The sequence below is a fragment of the Odocoileus virginianus genome, chromosome 15 (assembly GCF_023699985.2).
Source record: "Odocoileus virginianus isolate 20LAN1187 ecotype Illinois chromosome 15, Ovbor_1.2, whole genome shotgun sequence".
In the NCBI taxonomy this organism is placed as follows: Eukaryota; Metazoa; Chordata; class Mammalia; order Artiodactyla; family Cervidae; genus Odocoileus; species Odocoileus virginianus.
This window is the reverse complement of record NC_069688.1, coordinates 60096099-60118174: the sequence shown is the minus strand read 5'-3', so window position 1 is coordinate 60118174 and position 22076 is coordinate 60096099. Positions and strand designations below refer to the sequence as shown.

Sequence of the window (22076 nt, the reverse complement as noted above, 5' to 3'; positions counted from 1 at the left end):
GAGTCAGTTCTTCACATCAGGTGGCCCAAGTATTGCAGCTTCAGCTTCAGCATCAGTCCTTCCAATGAACACCCAGGACTGATCTTTACGATGGACTGGTTGAATCTCCTTGCAGTCCAAGGGACTCTCAGGAGTCTTCTCCAACACCACAGTTCAAAAGCATCAATTCTTCAGTGCTTGGCTTTCTTTATGCTCCAACTCTCACATCCATACGTGACTACCGGAAAAACCATAGCTTTGACTAGATGGACTTTTGTTAGCAAAGTAATGCCTCTGTTTTTAATATGCTGTCTAGGTTTGTCATGGCTTTTTTTCCAAGCAGCAAGCATCTTTTAATTTCATGGCTGCAGTCACCATCTGCAGTGACTTTGGAGCCCAAGAAAATAAAGTCTGTCACTGTTTCCATTGTTTCCCCAACTATTTGCCATGAAGTGATGGAACCCAATGCCATTATCTTCATGTGTTGGATGTTGAGTTTTCATTAAAGTATAGAGATTGAATTAAACACATAGACACATACATAAGATTCATGTATATGCAGTGTGCAAGAAGATCATTATGTCATTTTTGAGAATGTAATGTAAATTGAATATTTTATTTGGTAAGCAGTTGTTTGAAAAACTAAGGAAGTAGAAAAAATATGGCAACTTAATATAATACAGAGGTGTTATTTCAAAAGATTAGGGAAAAGATAGTTTATTAAATACCTGATTGTTGGACAAGTATTAAAATGAAACAAGTGTATTCAGGTGGATTAAAAGCCTCTGTGTAAACTAGGATGTCATAGCACCATTATAAGGGAACACGGGCAAATTTACTTCCTAAGTTTTGGTGGGAGATGCTCTTTTAAGCATGGCTAAAGAAAATATAAAATATCTTTTTGAAACTAAGATTTCAAAATTAAAATTGAAATATTAATCCCAGAATAATAAAAATTCAGCATTCTGCAGGCAGTGTGATTCATAAGTATTAATACATAAAAGCAAGCTGATAAAATTGTTGTACACCTGAGAAAAATGATTTCTAACATAAAATGGATCTTAACTAATCAATCGTAAAATCTGAGATTGTAGAAAGAGAGAGAGGGAGAGAAAATGAAGAAAGGAGAATGAAAAGACAATTCTTATCATTCACATTTGCTCATCATTTTGAATTAAATTTTATTTAATTGACATTTTCTACTTGTCTCATTGCCAAACATTCAAAATTTTATTAATAAAGATCTTCTAGGATTGGAAAATAAGAATCGTATGTGTTTTTAGGTAGGCATATCACTTGGTTCGATGTGCTTCAAGACTAATTTGGCAAAATCTATAAAAACATAACAATCTATAAATGTTTCATTTCTAAAAATTTATACTACCAGTAAATGTGTACTTGTTTATTCAAAGATGTATGTGCAGCAATTTTTTTTTTTTGCTCTAGAAAGCAAATATCCATCAACAATGGGCTGGTTAATAAATTAGGGAACATTTGTATAATGGGGATCTGCCCAATATAAAAAATGAAGTATATGAAAATGCATAATGTACGATCATAATGTATATTATGCATTTGTATATGTACCAATGTACAAATGTGTAATGATCTACAAGATACACTGAAAAGTGAAAAAAGTGCCAGACAGCAGGTAGTTATTATTTACTATACATATTTATATTTGATACAGATATTTAAATATTGATATGAATTTGTAAATATTTGCATTATAAAATATAATACTAATATATATTTAAAAGAATTACTGGAGAAGAAAGATAATTTGGGTTTGAATTCTGCCTGTACTATTTTCTAATTGTGAGGCCCTGGGGAAATCATGTAACTTCTCTGTGCCTTATTCTCTCCTCTGTAAAATGGGGGTAATAATCGCACTTTTATCAGAGGGTGCTTTTTGTGTGTTTGTGACTGCTGGATAGAGGTATCTCAATTTTGTTAATCTTCTCAAAGAAGCAGCTTTGATTTTCATCTGTTTTCCCTGCCATTTTCCTGATTTCTTTTTCATTGATTTGTGCTCATATTTTTATTAGTTCCTTTCTCCAGTCTATTTTGACTTTTATTCACTCTTTTAGTATCTTAAGCCAGAAGCTGAGGTTAGTGATTTGAGATTTTTCTTCATTTTTAATATAACCATTTAATGTTATTCCCTCTAAGCCCTGCTTTGGATGTATATGCAAATTTTGACATGTTACTCTTTTTGTTTTCATCTTTCAAAATGCTTTCTAATTTTATTTTTCCTCTTTCATCCATTCCTTGGAAATATGTTATTAAACTTAAAAATATTTTAGATTTTGCAGGTTAATAATTTTAAATTTAATTTTGTTTTGGTTAAAGAACATGTTTTGTATGATTTAAATTTCTTTAAGCTTACTGAGACTTTTTATATGGCCCAGAATAAGGTCTATGTAGTATGTGTCCCATGTGTACTTGTAACCAATGTATATCTTGTATTATTGGGTGGAATATTAAGTTTTAATTAAATGTGGGATATTTTGGATGTGATTTTTAAAGTGCTCACTCACTCTTTTTTGGGTGTGCAAATAACATGTATTAGATGGATTCAATCTGTCCCGTGTCTCAGGATGCTCTGTTCTCTGTGTGTCTGTGTATACATGTTTGATCATCTTTTTTCCTCTTCTCCTCTTCATTTTAGATAATTTCCATTATCATATCTTGTAAGTGACTAATCATTTTGTTTGTAGTGTCTAACGTGTTGGTTGTATATTTCTCATGTCACATACTTTAGTTCTCATCTCTAGAAATTTGATTTGCATTATTTATATATTGTCCATGTTCCTACTTAAAATGTTCTCTTTCTACTAGTTTATGGGATACATATGTAACAAAGTTTCTCTTCTGGGATTCATGTAATGCGTATGCTGTACTATGTGATGATGTCCCGCAATCCATTAAGTTCTCTTCACTTTTCCTATTCTTATTTTTTTTTTTAATCCTTCTTCTTCTCCTTAATTTCTTGCTCTTAAGCCTCAATCATTTTCAAAGTCCTGTCTTCAAGTGTGTTGATTCTTTCTTCTGTCTAGTCAAAAGCTAAGTCCCTGTAGAGAATTTTTCAATTCAGTTATTTTAATTCTTCAGTTCTAGAATTTTTACTCAGTTCCTATACATCATTTTTTGACGTCAGTTATTTACATGTCTGTTCTCTCTTTTAATTTACTGAACATCTTTATGATGGCTATTTTAAATTCTCTGTCTGTTAATACATATTTCTTCATTTCTTTAGGATCATTTTCTTGTTATTTAATTTGTTTTTTTGAATGCCCCTTATTTCCCTGCTCTTTGTATGTCTAGATATCTTCTGTCAGAACTTTGGAATGTGAAAAATCAACTGCTTCTCCCAGTCTTTGTGGCATAGCTCTGCACAGGGAGGAACTTCTTCAAGCAGCCTTGCTAGATATTCTAGAGCTCTTTCAAGCCTTTTCCAGGATGCATTTTCTCTGGTCTGTGTGTCTGATCTCCTTGATGAAGAGGTTTGCCAAGTTCCAATCAGGAGTGCCACATAGAGTCTGTATGTTGTTCTGTAGATTCTGGTACACAGTGGGAAGTTTTTGTTCTCAGCGGACCTCAACCTGGCATGATATTCCTGCAGGAATTTGCACTCACATGCATTCCAGCGCAGTCCCCTCAGTTTCAGACAAGATATAAGTCTGGCAGCACGCTGAAAAGCCAGAGCATTGGACCCCTGCATCACTCTTCTCTTTCCCCTGAGGGGGAGGCCACAAAGCTGTTTTGGACTTTCCTGCTCCATGCGTGTCCTGGAGAAGCAGCATGCTACCCAGCTCTTATTTGTTCCCAGAGGTCCCCAGACATCTAGATAAAGTGTCTTGAGGTCTATCAGTGCTCTCAGAGAAGCAAGGCAGAATCCAATGGCTCAGGCAGTTCCCCTGAAAGTTCAAAGCTTTGGACATACAATCCAGCCTTCTCCCTCCCTCCCTGGACAGAAATCAGAAGCAGTAATTTTCTCCTGATCCTCTGGAGTTGTGCTGGGGGAGGGAGTGGTGGGGAGATGATGACAAGTGTGCCATGGATTTTTTTTTTTTTTAACCAGCTTTGATATGGCTGGTTTTGTGCTTACCTGGATGACAAGAGACTCTTACTTAGTTTCTGGACTTTTGACAAATAGAATTGGTCTATGGATTGGTGTTGAATCACTGTCTCTGTGAGAGGAAGGAAGGTCTTGGGTTTGTTATTATACCATATTGCTCAAAACCAGTTTATTTTTATTTCATAATTATGGTATACCTCTATCAGAGATCACATTATAAATCAGTTGTTAAAAATTATTTTAGAAAATGCTTTATTTAATGTAGTTATGAAAATAATATATAAACAATGCATACATTTATTATATACTTGCATACTGAATATTACAGAACATAACTTGTACTCTTACAAACAGTGACTATTACATTTATCAACCTTTTCTTATATTTTGCCAGATTTTTAATTCAGAAGCAAATAGTTTTTGTATATTTTCAAACAAAGTTGAATACTATAAAGTTAATGGAACTCATTGCCACTGGCTTTTATAAAATTAACATATTCCGTGTCAGTAACAGTTTCTAAAGTTATGAGTTTTAGCGAAGAAGCGAAGTGAAGTGAAAGGAGCTCAGGCGTGTCTGACTCTTTGCGACCCCCTTGGAATTCTCCAGGCCAGAACATTCCCTTCTCCAGGGGATGTTCCCTTCTCCAGGGGTCGTTCCCAACCCAGGGGCTGAACCCAGGTCTCTGGTTTTGCAGGCAACTTCTTTACCAGCTAAGCCATCGGGAAGCCTGAGAATACTGGAGTGAGTAGCCTATCCTTTCTCCAGCGAATCTTCCCAACCCAGGAATCAAACTGGGGTCTCCTGCAATTCAGATTACAGGCAGATTCTTTATCAGCTAAGCAATCATGGAAGCCCTTTGAATTTTAATGGAAGCATAATATAATATATTCATCGGATTATCACATTTTATTTAAGCATTTCCCTGTTGCTTTTAATTTAAGTTGCATAAACTATCTTACACATACAATTTTGTCTACTTATATATTTAAGAAAAAATTCTTACAATTAGATCCATTTCATCAATGTGTCCAAAATGTTATAGAATTTTGACGCATGTTGCAAATTTATTTCTTATAAAACCTCAATTTTTTATTTCATTTAGACCATTAGTATATACATAAAAAAAACCCAGTGTACAGGAGAATAAAATGAAAATGTTATTAGAAAAACAAATTTGTTAATTTATCATGTTAGAATGTATTAATCAAGCCCTACCAGTTCTAAAATTCAAACATGGCATAGGGTAAGAGTTAAGTTTTGGGTATATTGAATATATTTGATAAAATAAAAAAGGAAACTTTGATGAAACTATTAGAAAATAATCTGCACACATGGGAGAAAGCTCAATAAGCTATTTAACCTGACAGTGTGTGAGAGAAATTATTTAAGATGGAAAGGAACTGTAACCTGCCAGCTCCTCTGTCCTTGGAATTCCCCAGGTAATAATACTGGCATGGGTAACCTTTCCCTCCTTCAAGGATCTTCCCAACTCAGAGATGGAACCCAGGTCTCCTGCATTGCAGGTGGATTCTTTACCCTTTGAGCCACCAAGGAAACCCAATTATTAACTTGAAACTAGAAATAGCAATAATAGGTAAGGGTATGCAATTTATATTGAGTATGCAATTTATTTTGAGTTCTTTAACATGTGAAAGTAATGTGATTAAGAGGAAAACAATAGTTTCAGAGGAATCAACAAATGATATTGTAAAAAAGGATTAACGAAAAATTATAAAACTAATTATAAAAATAATATTCCATTTAAAATTGAAAATAGGATTTATCACATTTTTTAAAGTTGTTTGAAAAATCTTAAAAATAACAACTTTGCACTTTTTTCTCATCAAAATAGTGTATACAAAAATGAAGCTGGATCATCAGTAGTTATAATGAAATGTACTTTTGCATAAATATCATATAAAGTGATTGAACTCATTTGGGTATAAATGACCAATGTTCTGAAGAAATGTAATAAAATAAATTTTCTTTACTTGGTTTACCTACACTGGTCCAGATTACATTAAGATATACAAAGTGGAATATATCTTGAAATACATTAATTATTGTGAAGTTAATGAGGTAAATCATTATTTCAAGCAATGAATAAATTTAATTATCATCTAGGTATAAATGATACCTAGGTACAAATTATAAATGCATCATACTATTCATGTTCTTTCTTGACCAGTCCATTTAGTACATGATTATTCATCTCTAGTATAATATTGCTTAAGTAATTTAACTGAAATCAATGTAGATGATTATGTAGTGTCAGAATGAAGTTGCTAATCAGTGTATCCTTGTTAAATGGACAGTTATAATGATTATAATTTATGGTTGAAATATATTAATATGATTGTCAGGTGAAAGTGAAGAAACTTTAATACAAAAATAATTTTCTTCTATTAATTTACTGATATTTATAAAGTACTCTTTCTTGTAGATTAATTTAGATTAACTCTTCAGTCCTCTGAAGAACTCTATGAAATAAGATCATTTTGCCATTTCAGTTGAAAATAGAATTCGATTCTAAATGTCAAGCTAAACACAAGCATGTGTGCGTGTCCACCCACACTCACACACACACTCACACACACACACACTTGCAACAAAATTCATCACAGTGCTGGGCAAAAGAAAGAATAATGGTATCCATGAGTCGGAAATATTTTTGGAAGATGGCAATTTACACTTTTTATGTTATTTGAGAAATTTAAAAAAATGTTTGTTTGCTTAGTATATAGTCAATCATTGGTAATGTCACCTAAATTCTTTAATGATCAACCCCTGCTGCATAGAAAGAAATATTATGGCACTTGACCCATATTTGCTTACTTATGACTACCTTTGTGGAATAAAAATTCTAAGTTTGATAATTATTAAACTTGATTTACTCTGACTGTGGAACCATAAATGTAATTAACCTTCAGTTAAATGTTAGTCCTTTCTTCAAAGCTTTCTCTTTTATTAGATCAATAGCAATGTTTCCATTTCTTAAGTCAACAGTTCATAGTTCATATAAGAAACAATAGTTATGTAAGATAATAGGAACCATGACTTAAATATATGTATAGTTATGTTCATAATATATGTGTGTGTGTGTATATATATATATATATATAGTTATGTTTATAATAGTATGGTGGCTACAATTAATGATGCTGGTTGGCTAATATATCTAGTAATACATATTTTATTAAGGTCTCAATTTCCCTCAAATAGTATCTTCATATCTGTGGGACTCTTTTGAAGCCTGGACATACATGAATTTATCCAGAAAGAATTTTTTCCTTGGGATATAGAGTTGCAAAAAAACTTTATAATTTAAAAATAGATGTTTGGTACCTTATAGGCAGTGTAGACATTACTCCCAATACCATGAGCTATGCTTAATAATTTTCAGAGAGATTTTCTCTTCTCTTTTTCATCAAGTAGTACCACAACTAAGGGAGGAAAATATCTTCAGTAAGTCTCTCTGTAAGGTGGGATTTTTTCCAGTTCACTCCACAAGAATATTGCTCTTGGGGATTTTATGAAGGAGGATGTGCATGTTTGATCTCTCAGACACTTTGCCACTGGTTCTAGGGCTTTCTTAATCCTGTGACTGCACTCTCTTTTTGTTTCTGGCTTTTGAGACTGGCATTTTTGTCTGCTTGTTTTTGCCTAACACCACCTCATATACTTGAAAACATTCCATCCAGAACTTTCAGTCATGCAGCTTGGTTTCATAAGAACCTAAGGGACCATCCAGTGAGTTTCCTCCTGCGCTCAATTAACTCTGAGAAGACTGCAGTTCAGTATTGAGATGTTGCCTTTGCCCATCAAATATTTATTGAATGGCTATTTGCAAGTACGTGCATGAATGAAAGATAGAAATGAAGATCCTTGTCTTGATGGAGCTTGCATCCTAGTGGTTAGAGGACATAATACCCAACAAGCACAAGAAATAAATGAGTGAACTAGTATGTTAGATGATAATAAAACCACGAGGAAAAAGAGAATAGGGTGAGAGAGCTGGGAAAGAGTGAGCTAAACTGTAGTACCGTCTATCGCGGTAGACTTCACTGAGGGGGAAATCCGAATGAAGATGTTGTGAGTGTGTCCTGGCTATCTGGCTGGGCATCAGATCCCCATAATCTCTCCTGCCCTGACCTGTAAAAGGCTCTCAGCTCAGTTCAGTCGCTCAGTCGTGTCCGACTCTTTGTGACCCCATGGACTGCAGCACGCCAGTCCTCCCTGTCCATCACCAACTCCTGGAGCTTGCTCAAACTCATGCCTATCGAGTCAGTGATGCTATCCAACCATCTCATGCTCCGTCGTCCCCTTCTCCTCCTGCCTTCAATCTTTCCCAGCATCAGGGTTTTTTCCAATTAGTCAGTTCTTCGCATGAGGTGGCCAAAGTATTGGAATTTGAGCTTCAGCATCAGTAAAAATTTCTAACTAACAATATTAGTCCTACCTTGGAGCGTGGAATGGGAGGAAAAGGGAAAAAGGAGCAAGAATGTGGAAGAGAGAGGGTTCGGGGAATCCAACATCAGGTCTGGACCTTCTTCATCTGTCTTAATTTTTAATGAGCAACCAATCATATTCTGTTACTTTCTGTGAAATGATTCTATAAATGTATTGTATTAGTTAATTTTCTTGGAGAGGCTTCCCTGGTGGCTCAGATGGTAAAGAATCTGCCTGCAATGCAGGAGACCTGGGTTTGACCCCTAGGTTGGAAAGATCCTCTGGAGGAGGTCATGGCAACCCACTCCAGTACTCTTACCTGGAGAATCCCCATGGACAGAGGATCCTGGTGGGCTATAGTCCCTGGGGTCGCAAAGAGTCGGGCACAACTGAGTGACTAAGCCCACAAATTCTTTTCTTGGAATAGTTTCTGAGGTATGTTCAAAATTTAAATTTCTTCCACCCATATTTCTCTGGATTTCCTCTATCAATAATTAATATAACCTCCCCCCCCAAAAAAATCTCATACTTGTGAGATTAGAGAAATGCTCACTTATTTTTATTTCTATGTAAAGTGAAAAGGACTTAACTTGCATGAGAGAATTTTACATATAATGCTAATACTTTAGAAAAATGACCTATTTTAACCTGCTGTGATTTCAGAAGTTTTAGTATACTAGGAAATTAGTCAGCGATCAATATTTCTGACACATATTTCTATTCAATATTTGGTTCCACTTAGCTATAAATATTCTTAAATGAATATAAATATAGATTTTCAAATAATAAAGAGGTAGTGTTTAATATTGGTTAAAGATATGCAGATGACACCATCCTTATGGCAGAAAGTGAAGAGGAACTAAAAAGCCTTTTGATGAAAGTGAAAGAGGAGAGTGAAAAAGTTGGCTTAAATTTCAACATTCAGAAAACTAAGATCATGGCATTTGGTCCCATCACTTCATGGGAAATAGATGGGGAAACAGTGGAAACAGTGTCAGACTTTATTTTTTGGGGCTCCAAAGTCACTGCAGATAGTGATTGCAGCCATGAAATTAAAAGAGGCTTAGTCCTTGGAAGGAAAGTTATGACCAACCTAGATAGTATATTAAAAAGCAGAGACATGCATCCAACCTGGGCTGGTGATCTATTTCACACTTGATAACATACATGTTTCAATGCTATTCTCTCAGATCATCCCACCCTCGCCTTCTCCCACAGAATCCAAAAGCCTGTTCTATACATCTGTATCTCTTTTTCTATCCTGCATATAGGGTTATTGTTATTGTGCACTAGGAAGACCCAGAGGGATGGGATGGGGAGGGATGTAGGAGGGGGGATCAGAATGGGGAATACATGTAAATTCATGGTTGATTCATGTCAATGTATGGCAAAAACCACTACAATATTGTAAAGTAATTAGCCTCTGACTAATAAAAATAAATGAAAAAAAAAAAAGCAGAGACATTACTTTGCCAACAAAGGTCCATCTAGTCAAGGCTATGGTTTTTCCAGTGATCATGTATGAATGTGAGAGTTGAACTGTGAAGAAAGCTGAGTGCTGAAGAATTGATGCTTTTGAACTGTGGTGTTGGAAAAGACTCTTGAGAGTCCCTTGGACTGCAAGGAGATCCAACCAGCCTATCCTAAAGGAGATCGGTCCTGGGTGTTCATTAGAGGACTGATGCTGAAGTTGAAACTCCAGTACTTTGGCCACCTGATGCGAAGAGTTGACTCATTGGAAAAGACCCTGATGCTGGGAGGGATTGGGGGCAGGAGAAGGGGACGACAGAGGATGAGATGGCTGGATGGCATCACCGACTCAATGGGCATGAGTTTGAGTAAACTCCGGGAGTTGGTGATGGACAGGGAGGCCTGGCGTGCTGCAATTCATGGGGTCGCAAAGAGTCGGACACGACTGAGCGACTAAACTGAACTGAACTGAAAGTTTCATTAGTGTGGACCCTTACAGAAATACTCAGCATTTGTAAACACAAAGTCGTTTCTAACCAAGATTTTTCTTAGCAACATTGCAACAGCAAAAAATATATTCATAAGGAAAACATGTTCAAAAATATTTCCCCAAATTGAAAGTAAAGTTCAGAAGTAGCACTTGCTAGCATTTGTTTCGTTAATATTGTTCTTTTCCTAGTAATCTAGTTTTACAGGAACTGGTATCCATTAAGCTAATGTGTGTTCTGCTCTTAGAGGTGCATCAGTCTTACTGGTACTGTGATACAAAACTGTGTTTTCATCTGTTAGGCTAATTAAGATAAGCTAATGGCTTATCTTAATTAAGAAGGTGTCCTTTAACAATCTTTCTTATCACTAGTTCCCATTTAAACTGAGACCTTAACTGTTCCAGTGCTGATTCTAATAGCCAGTTGGGAATTATCTTTCTTATCATGACTTCTAACTGACCTGAAAATTGGGATAAAATTATTTTATTAGTTTTTTTCTTTTTTTACTATTTCTTGGTATATAATAAACAACAAGAAGGAAAAGAACGATACCTGTTGCTCACTCTCTATGAACCCTTTTGCTTTTCTTCCCTTTCTTATTTACCTTTAAGATAAAATCAGGTTTGCTGTTTTCATAATGATCTAATAACTTCAGGTTTTAGAGTATGAGTGTGAGTTTTGATGGGGCTCTTTAAAGCCTAAGTTTGAAATACAAATAAGATTTATTTCTTGACTATTACCTTTAAATAACAATGAATAAAATTTATCCTATGTAGTCCATGACTAAATATTTCCACTTAAAATTGTTTTATAATCCTTTGGATCTTTCTATGTTGTTCATCATTTTCTGTGTAACTCAAGAGGAAAAGGTATGGACATGACAACATTTATCTTGACATCACTGGCGTAAGATCTTTGCAGTGGGAAGCAGGATCAAAGGCTGAACAGTTAAAATTAAGAAACACGAGAGAGTTGTGTTAACTCTACAGGCAGTAGGTGCAATTCTTTTCCTAGTCAAAAAGGATCTAAAATTTCTTATTTAAGTGTAATGAGATATACTTTTTTGTAATGTCATTAAATTCAGCCTGCTTACTTAGATGAAAAGGGTTTTGCTGTGTTGTCTTCATTAAGATAAACACTTTCTATGATTAGTATAGAGACTATTAACAATTACTCAGGAAGCAACTGTTCCCTCTAAGGAGGGAGGTTGCCTCATAGGTTTTACTGCAGGTTCAGCTTTTCTGTTGTTGCCTTGCCTTTAATACAAAGACAAATTGATCTCTATTCACTTTGATATTATGCCTGCTGCTCTACATTCTGTATAAGGCTTGACTTTCAAGAAAAGATTTACAAGAGTGCTGCTCAAAAAGTTAAGAATAGTGGGCTTCTTTAGTATCTGCTTAAGTGTATCCTTCTCTTACCTATTACATTGCCAGAAGACTGTGCTTTTCTTTATGTCCTATTGATTGATTAAAAGAAGTAAAACAATGTCTGCTATCATATCATATTTTGGCAAAAGGCTACTCTTTACGTTTTTAAATTGTTGTGTCTATGAAAACATTACCATGTCTATACAGTTTACACATAAGCCCATATGGCACCCCACTCCAGCACTCTTGTCTGGAAAATCCCATGGACGGAGGAGCCTGGTGGGCTGCAGTTCTTGGGGTCGCTACTAGTCGGACACGACTGAGCGACTTCACTTTCACTTTTCACTTTCATGCATTGGAGAAGGAAATGGCAGCCCACTCCAGTGTTCTTGCCTGGAGACTCCCAGGGACAGGGGAGCCTGGTGGGCTGCCGTCTATGGGGTCGCACAGAGTCGGACACGACTGAAGCGACTCAGCAGCAGCAGCAGCATGGCTGTATTATGCTTTGATGTTTGAAGATAACTTTATAATGTTATTTAAGAGACAATGTATGAAACAGTAGAAGAGTTACATAAAATTTTATTTAAGCAAAATAAATGACATGTGACAAATAACCTTTTACTTCCTTTTTTTATTATACACTTTGAGCTCTGAAGCTCTAAATGTTAAATATTCAGAGATTTTTCTGATTCTTTGAGACAGTTGTTAAATCACTGGCAGTTTGAAACAAGTCATGGCATCAATATCTGCACAATGAAAATCATCCAATGCTACAGTTTGGGCCTTGCCCCAAACTCCTCTTCCTCTCCTCCACCACACAGTTTACTAGCACACCATTCCAAATTCTTGTCCATGTTTATTTCTATTTTGGTGCTGGTATAAATATCCAGCATAAATTTTTCATATAACAAGCATTGCCTGTATACTGTCATTCATTAAGAAGTTTACTATTAATAGTTGTTGAATTAAACATGCCAACTTTTATTGTCCTAGTAACTAGAATAATATCTTCTAGAAAATTATGTGAAATGGTGAATTATCTCTTTTGTTTACAGTGATCGTGGAAAGTGGAAATATAATTTCTTTTGTGGCTTATATTAATTCTGGATATTGTAAAATTTATAGAAATATCATAGGACTTTCAAAACCACAGTCAAGAAAAGTGGTAAGTTTTAAACCTACGTATTCTTTTTAATTGATTAATAAATAGGAGCTATTGAATATGTTTTTCTTGTGTTTATTGGTCATTTATTATCTGTCTTGTTTTGTGAAACAGCTGTTCAGTTTTTTTTAAACGAATTTTCATTGCATTTATTTTATTCTTGTTACTGAGCTATAATATGTAAAATAAGTTGTAAGATATGTTGAGTGGTAAGACTTAGAAATGACCTAGAAACTCATTAAAAGATGCTTGACATTATTTATCAAAGAAACGCAAATTAAAACCACAACAAAGTACTTTTACAAGCATATCAGATTGGTTAAACTATACTTAACATATAACCCAGAAATTCCACTCTAAATATTTACTCAAGAGAAATAAAATATACATTTACCAAAAGACTTATGTGAATCTTCATATGTCAAAAAATAAGTAATAATCTAAATGCCCATTGACAGTTAAATGAATAGAAACATTGTGGTATATTCCTTCATTGGAATATCATGCCTCAACAAAAAGAATCTCTGATGCACACAAGAATATGGATGAATCTGGGAGCATTAGGTTGGGCAAAAAAGTGAAACTCAGAGGAATGCATTCTGTATGATTTCAGTTTTATGAAGTTCTAGAATAGACAAGTTCTAGTTCAAAGTGGATTTAGAAAAGGCAGAGGAATCAGAGATCAAACTGCCAACATCCATTGGATCATAGCAAAAACAAGGGAAATCCAGAAAAATCATCTACATCTGCTTCATTGACTATGCTAAAGCTTTTGACTATGTCAATCACAATAAACTGTGCAAAATTCTCAAAGAGATGGGAATACCAGACCACCTTACTGGCATGCTGAGAAACCTGTATGTAGATCAAGAAGCAACAGTTAGAACTGGACCTGGAACAATGGACTGGTTCCAAATTGGAAAAGGAGTACATCAAGTACATCAAGGTGTATATTGTCACCCTGCTTATTTAACTTATATTCAGAGTACATCACGTGAAATGCTGGGGTGAAGCAAAGCTGGAGTCAAGATTGCTGGGAGAAATATCAATAACCTCAGATATGCAGATGACACCACCCTTATGGCAGAAAGCAAAAAAAGGAATTAAAGAACTTCTTGATGAAGGTGAAAGAGGAGAGTGAAAAACCTGGCTTAAAACTGAACATTCAAAAAAGATCATGACATCCGGTCCCATCACTTTATGGCAAGTAGATGGGCAAACAATGGAAACAGTGACAGGCTTTATTTTCTTGGGCTCCAAAATCACTGCAGATGGTGACCTCAGCCATGAAATAAAACAAAACAAAACAAAAAAAAAACCCACTTGCTCCTTGGAGGAAAAGCTATGCCCAACCTAGACAGCATATTAAAAAACAGGGACGTTACTTTGCTAACAAAGGTCCACCTAGTCAAAGCTGTGTTTTTCCCATGGTCATGTATAGATGTGAGAGTTGGACCATAAAGAAAGCTGAGAGCCAAAAAATTGATGCTTTTGAACTGTGGTGTTGGAGAAGACTCTTGAGAGTCCCTTGGACTGCAAGGAGATCCAACCAGTCCATCCTAAAGGAAATCGGTCCTGAATATTCATTGGAAGGACTGATGCTGAAACTGAAAGTCTAATACTTTGGCCACCTGATTTGAAGAACTGACTGATTGGAAGAGACCCTGATGCTGGGAAAGATAGAAGGTGGGAGGAAAAGGAGATGACAGAGGACGAGATGGTTAGGTGGAATCACCGACTCGATGGACATGAGTTTGAGGAAGCTCCTGGAGTTGGTGATGGACTGGGAAGCCTGGCCTGCTGAAGTTCACAGGGTTGCAAAGAGTTGGGCCTGACTGAGTCATTGAACTGAACTGAACTGAACTGATGATCAGCAGATAGGATGAATTGAAATAATCTTTTTTTTATATATTTGAGTTTTTTTAATTAGAAGATAATTACTTTACAATATTGTGATGGTTTTTGACATACATTAAGCCTGGCATACTGCAGTCCATGGGGTCTCAAAGAGTTACTCATACAAACTAAGTATACTAAGTTATGATTGCTAAATGGTATCCTACAATGTTCAAAAATGGACTTAGTTCAAGGTTTCATAAACATCTTGGTGGATTAAAACACTTAATTTGTAGATCACTAAACTACAGTGCTTTCAGTTATTTTAGATATGCTGAAGTTCTCTTATCAATCTACTATTTTTCTAATAAAAATTTAAGTATATTTATAAATAAGTGTCCTCTTGATTTGCATGAAAATGCTAATTTATTTTAAATACCATATACCCAAATGATATATGAACAGTACATTTCTAGTAGTAATAATGTTTATCCATTACATGAAAGTGATTTCATTAAACATTATCTGTATCTATTACAGAAAAAAATTCAGAAACTCGTTTATATGGGTAGACTTAATGAGAAGGAGTCTTTTGGTGAGATAAGTGTTCTTCTTCAAGTTCCTTTCACATGCACAGTAGTTACTGGAAAAGATGTTGAGATGGCAATTATTGAAGATAAGGACCTACATGGTAAATACATAAATGCCTTTTATTTAAACTATTCTGCCATTCTATTCGATAAGTTTTTGATAAGAGTAGTTGTATTTCACAGACAAATTAGGATACTCAGGTCAGTATGGGTGTTTGTGTGTTATTTACAGAGAAAACATACTTATATATATATATAATCCCATTTATAGCTTCATAGTTTATCTGAATTAATTGTGCTACTTTTAGAATATATTAGCAATATTTTAAGGAGAAGGCAATGGCACTCCACTCCAGAACTCTTGCCTGGAAAATCCCATGGACGGAGGAGCCTGGTAGGCTGCAGTCCATGGGGTCGCTACCAGTTGGACACGACTGAGCGACTTCACTTTCACTTTTCACTTTCATGCACTGGAGAAGGGAATGGCAACCCACTCCAGTGTTCTTGCCTGGAGAATCCCAGGGACGGGGGAGCCTGGTGGGCTGCCGTCTGTGGGGTCGCACAGAGTCGGACACGACTGCAGCGACTCAGCAGCAGCAGCAGCAGCAGTATTTTAAAAGACTTGGATTGTAAATTACTAAAGTCTCTTTGTTAATTCCCGCTATCATTAATAGCAACATTTCCTCCCTTTCTAGGTTTTTTTTAAACCATCACTTCTTTGTTTCTTGTTCGTGTCAATTTTGTACTATCCTCCAATATATAATCTAAATCAAATACATATGGAAATCCATGGCTTGCAGTATTTAAACTTTTAACTTTAATTTTTTAATATTTTTATTGGCATTTGCTGATTTACAGTGTTCTGCTCATTTCAGGTGTACAACAAAGCAAAGTGAATCAGTTGTCCATATACATACATCCAATTATTTTTTTTTTCCCTTTTAGATTCTTTTCCCATACAGCCCATTACAGAGTATTGAATAGAGTCCTCTGTGCTATATAGCAGTTTCTTATTACTTGTCCATTTTATTACTATATACCAAAGTGTAGATGTCAACCCCAATCTCCCAGTTTATCCCTCTTTATTCCCTGGTAACCAAAAGTTTTCTACATTTGTGACCATACTTCTGTTTTGTAAATAAGTTTATTTATACCACTTTTACTTAGATTCCACGTTTAAGTAATATCATGTGACATTTATCTTTCTTTTTTTTTTCCATTTATTTTTATTAGTTGGAGGCTAATTACTTTACAACATTGCAGTGGTTTTTGTCATACATTGATGTGAATTAGCCATGGATTTACATGTATTCCCCATCCCAGTCCCCCCTCCCACCTCCCTCTCCACCCGATCCCTCTGGGTCTTCCCAGTGCACCAGGCCCGAGCACTTGTCTCATGCATCCAACCTGGGCTGGTGATCTGTTTCACCCTAGATATACATGTTTCGATGCTGTTCTCTTGAAACATCCCACCCTCGCCTTCTCCCACAGAGTCCACAAGTCTGTTCTATACATCTGAGTCTCTTTTTCTTTTTTGCATATAGGGTTATCGTTACCATCTTTCTAAATTCCATATATATGTGTTAGTATACTGTAATGGTCTTTATCTTTCTGGCTTACTTCGCTCTGTATAATGGGCTCCAGTTTCACCCATCTCATTAGAACTGATTCAAATGAATTCTTTTTAATGGCTGAGTAATATTCCATGGTGTATATGTACCACAGCTTCCTCATCCATTCGTCTGCTGATGGGCATCTGGGTTGCTTCCATGTCCTGGCTATTATAAACAGTGCTGAGATGAACACTGGGGTGCACGTGTCTCTTTCGGATCTGGTTTCCTCGGTGTGTATGCCCAGAAGTGGGATTGCTGGGTCATATGGCAGTTCTATTTCCAGCTTTTTAAGAAATCTCCACACTGTTCTCCATAGCGGCTGTACTAATTTGCATTCCCACCAACAGTGTAAGAGGGTTCCCTTTTCTCCACACCCTCTCCAGTATTTATTGCTTGTAGACTTTTGGATAGCAGCCATCCTGACTGGCGTATAATGGTACCTCATTGTGGTTTTGATTTGCATTTCTCTGATAATGAGTGATGTTGAGCATCTTTTCATGTGTTTTTTTGCCATCCGTATGTCTTCCTTGGAGAAATGTCTGCCCAGTTCCTTGGCCCATTTTTTGATTGGGTCATTTATTTTTCTGGAATTGAGCTGCAGGAGTTGCTTGTATATTTTTGAGATTAATCCTTTGTCTGTTGCTTCATTTGCTATTATTTTCTCCCAATCTGAGGGCTGTCTTTTCACCTTGCTTATAGTTTCCTTTGTTGTGCAAAAGCTTTTAAGTTTCATTAGGTCCCATTTGTTTATTTTTGCTTTTGTTTCTAAAATTCTGGGATGTGGGTCATAGAGGATCCTGCTGTGATTTATGTCGGAGAGTGTTTTGCCTATGTTCTCCTCTAGGGGTTTTATAGTTTCTGGTCTTACATTTAGATCTTTAATCCATTTTGAGTTTATTTTTGTGTATGGTGTTAGAAAGTGTTCTAGTTTCATTCTTTTATAGGTGGTTTACCAGTTTTCCCAGCACCACTTGTTAAAGAGGTGTGACATTTATCTTTCTTTATCTGATTTGCTTCAATCAGTGTGACAATATCTTAAGTGCATCCATGTTGCTGTAAAAGGCAGAACTTTGTTCATTTTTACGGCTGAGTAATACTCCATTGTATATACGTGCCACACCTTCTTCACCCATTCCTCTTTCAATGGACATTTAGGTTGGTCCCATGATCTGGCTCTTGTAAGTAGTGCTGTAGTGAACATTGGGGTGTATATATACTTCTGAATTACGGTTTTCTCTGGCTATATCCCTAGGAGTGGGGATGCTGGGTCATGTAGTAATTTTATTTTTAATTTTTTAGAGGACACCCTATATTGTTCTTAATGGCTATCCACTCCCACCAACAGTGTGGGAAGTTTCCCTTTTCTCTACAGACTCCAGATTTTATTGTTTATACATTTTTTTGATGATGGCCATTCTGACCTTGTGAGGTGATATGTTACTATAGTTTATATTTCTCTAATAATTAGTGATGCTGAAATTTTAGAGCTCTAGAGGTATTGGAAGAATAATCATCCAGTCATGTGTGATTGACCCTCCGAATACTATATATTCAAATAGGATACGCACTTGAATTTGAAATATAAATGATAACATTGATTAAAAGATCTAGAAACTTATAGAAATTAACAAAGGTGAGATATTTACTTTAAATAAGCTCAATTAGAAATTTTTTCTATTATTTATATATGATTTGTCTGAATTCTCTTTTCTGAGTTTCAAGGTTTTTTTTTTTTTAATGTTTCTTAGAGAATATGTATCCTCTACCTTTTTAACTCTGATTTTGTTTAGCTTCAAAGTCATGTGTCCACTTTTAGTAGGTATCCGTTTGAAATTGCATTGATTAATTCTTTCCTTCTATGACATTCAACTACCAAACCTCTCAAGGTACATGTCACTTAAGAATATGTACTAACTACTAATTATATTTACAATAGTCTCACTTGACATAGGCTAGATTTTTCATGTACTAATTTGTTAACTAATGCAAGGTAAATACACTTTGGACTCTTTTGCATTAAGCAACATGTCACACATGAAAGTCCTTCTTTCAAGCATGTATCAGAATCATCTTTGTCATTTGGCAAACTAAAATTCAAATAGATGTCATAGTTTAAGTTTTACTTGTGTTTCTGTGAGTGTTGTTCATATTTTTAAATTCCATGTATTTGTTCATTTGGAACTGATGTTATAAACCTATTGACATGTTGTGTGACTAATTAAACATTTAGTTTTCCAATAATGCATTTTACAATTCCTCTCCAAATTTACTGTATTTAACAATCTTTGATAGATTGCAACATAATCCACATATGAGAAGAAAACATTTTCTCAGGTATATATTTGCTCCCATATAAATTATGTTAAAGAACCAATCTCAGGTATATATTTGCTCCCATATAAATTATGTCAAAGAACCAATATTACTTAAATGATCCAGTTTATTAACGATATTTAGCAAATACCTAAAGGAAGCAGTGCAGTCACTGTACTTTTACCTGGGATAAGTAGAACAGAATTCAAGAAACATAAAAGAGTGCATAAATGCTAACTATTATATCGGGAGAATTATATATATAACTGTATATAATCGTAGAGGAAAAGGTTCAGTAATTAATTGGACATTATTTAAATGGACTTAAAGTATGATTTTTTTTTTCATTTAGATTGCTAACTTTTGGAAAATAGCAGATTACTTGTTTTGTAATCTATGTACATTCTTCTCAGGTGTTACCTTAAGCATCTAAAAAAACTGAGAACAAGATTATTAAGTTTAAGTAATATAAGTATATATTTTCTTAAATAATGACACTGAGAATTTAGCTTATCTGATTACTATTTTTATTAAGGTAATATATCTTTGCTCAGATGCAGAATTTATATCTCAAGTCATTTAGATTAAAATTATACATACCAGCTACCTTAATTTTATTGATATCTGAAATTCTCATCATACCATTAAAACAAGTATACTACTTTTGTAATGAGAAATAATTGCTTTCATATAAAAAATGGATTGTAACTGTTATTAATTATATTTTGATCAACCATAAATAACTGAAAAACTAAGAGACAGCTATGGATTTAAATGGGCTTTTCTAAAAGGAAAATTTCAATTTCAAGATGTCATCAGTACACACTATCTGAACATTTTTGTTTGTTTTTTTAACAGGAATAATATTGAAAGACTTTTATCTCTGATAATAATTATTTTAATCAAAAACCTAGGAAACCAGATTTTTTATTTTACCATAGATAGATCTTTCAGATGTTTTAGAAGCAATGAATATATTCTTATTGAAAAGATCTCCATCCCAACACCTTTGGTATTTCTCCTCTCTGCTGAGACAAGTTATAACCAAGTGTCTCCTTGGTAACAAAGTTAACCAGAAGAGCTTAGACTTGAATGATTTGCTACAGTAACTATACTTTCCTGTCCTCTTTGCTTTTTGTTTCTGTTTGATGAGAAAATTGTTGTGTAAATATACATTTCCCAGTTGAAAATAAGGTATGACACAATAATTTTTGTCTTGAAATCCTATTTACTCATTACCAATAATGTCAGTGAAGAAATGTAAATTAATTTGAGGTTAATTTTTGTTTTATTTTGGGCAAAGTTTTGTGTGAAAGTAATATATTTCATGTAACTCTTTCTCAGAAACTAATGGAGTAAAATTTCACTAGGAATTTCATAAACATATTGAAGAAAAATATATTGTTAATGATAAAAACCAGTCAAATATTTTAAACATTTTGCAGACATGTAGAAGTAGTTCATAGTTGGGAAATTAAGTTTATTTTATGAAATATCACAGATCTTACACATTATATATATGAATAAATGATAACATTAATCAGAAAAGAATGTTGACCTTGGAATTTTAATGATTTATATTGTATTAGCTACTGATAAATTTCATAAAGTTTTTGTTTATTTTGCATAAAGAAGTCAATGTTTTGCTTGGGTATTTTTCAATAATTTGTTTCATAAAGAAAATATCAAACCGTTTCAGTTTATGGCTTTGGGGATGACAGAGTTGACAAGTCTATTATAAGAAAAGAAGCAGAAAGATTTATAATACTCTGTTCTCAATTTTAATCGTGCTGACGCTCTACTCGATACCACACATGAAGCTACTTGTTGTTCCACTAAATGCTGTTCTACCATAGATGTGATCCTTGACGAGTTATGTAGTCAGTGATCCAAAGGGTCTGTGTTTGCATTTTTCTGCTATGTCTCTCAACAAGAAGGTATACTTGTCAGTAGGACTATTTGTTATTAGTGAAAATGATCTTTCACAATTTGGACACATTAGTTTAAAAAATTTAACTATAACCATTTTGCATTCTCCTTGCAGAAAAAGTTAAAATGTTACTCTGGGTTTTGGGGTACTTCTATTAAAATATAACCACAAACTACTGTATACACAAAAGAAAGAACCGGTTTATTGAACAAGTTCAACTTTGCATTCACAAAGCAACTGTGCAGTGTCTTCCACATTCTTTGACACTTTTTCAGTGAGAGGAGATTTTCTCCTGCCCCTGGACTTCCCCGGTGGCTGACGGTAAAGCGTCTGCCTACAATGCAGGAGACCCAGGTTCAATCCCTGGGTTGGGAAGATCTCCTGGAGAAGGAAAAGGCAACCCACTCCAGTACTCTTGCCTGGAAAATCCCACGGACAGAGGAGCCTGGTGGGCCACAGTCCATGGGGTCGCAAAAGAGTTGGACATGACTGTGCGACTTCACTCTCACTTTAAAAACAACTCTAATGATTTTATGCATACTCCTAAGTCATTAAACAGGCTAAAATTTATTTTTAGTTTCCAAATATTCTCAACTGAGGCCTTAAAGGATCTAACTTGATAAGAAGCACGTATCCAAATTCGATGCAGTATTGATGGGCTTGCTACATGCTTCTTCCTTGTTTTCTTGCCACTTGTCAGCTGGGGAATCCTCAGCCACCAGAGGCTGCCCCATTCACAAGCCCTCTCCACCTCAGCGACGAAAAACTCCCATCCAATATCTCACACTGAGTCA

At 35.0% G+C, this 22076-nt stretch overlaps 1 protein-coding gene across 4 annotated transcripts in view; it reads left to right on the top strand.

The window, feature by feature from the left end:
- CNBD1 (cyclic nucleotide binding domain containing 1) overlaps positions 1–22076 on the top strand; it is a 467325-nt gene that overhangs the window by 338190 nt on the left and 107059 nt on the right. For 3 of the 4 annotated variants that reach the window (XM_020915691.2, XM_020915693.2, XM_020915697.2), the window contains 2 exons: positions 12894–13003; positions 15377–15527. The exons of the other annotated variant lie outside the window; for it this stretch is intronic. In XM_020915691.2, coding sequence (XP_020771350.2) covers positions 12894–13003; positions 15377–15527 — 261 coding nt within the window. The remainder of the gene's footprint in view (positions 1–12893; positions 13004–15376; positions 15528–22076) is intronic. 4 annotated transcript variants of the gene reach the window in all.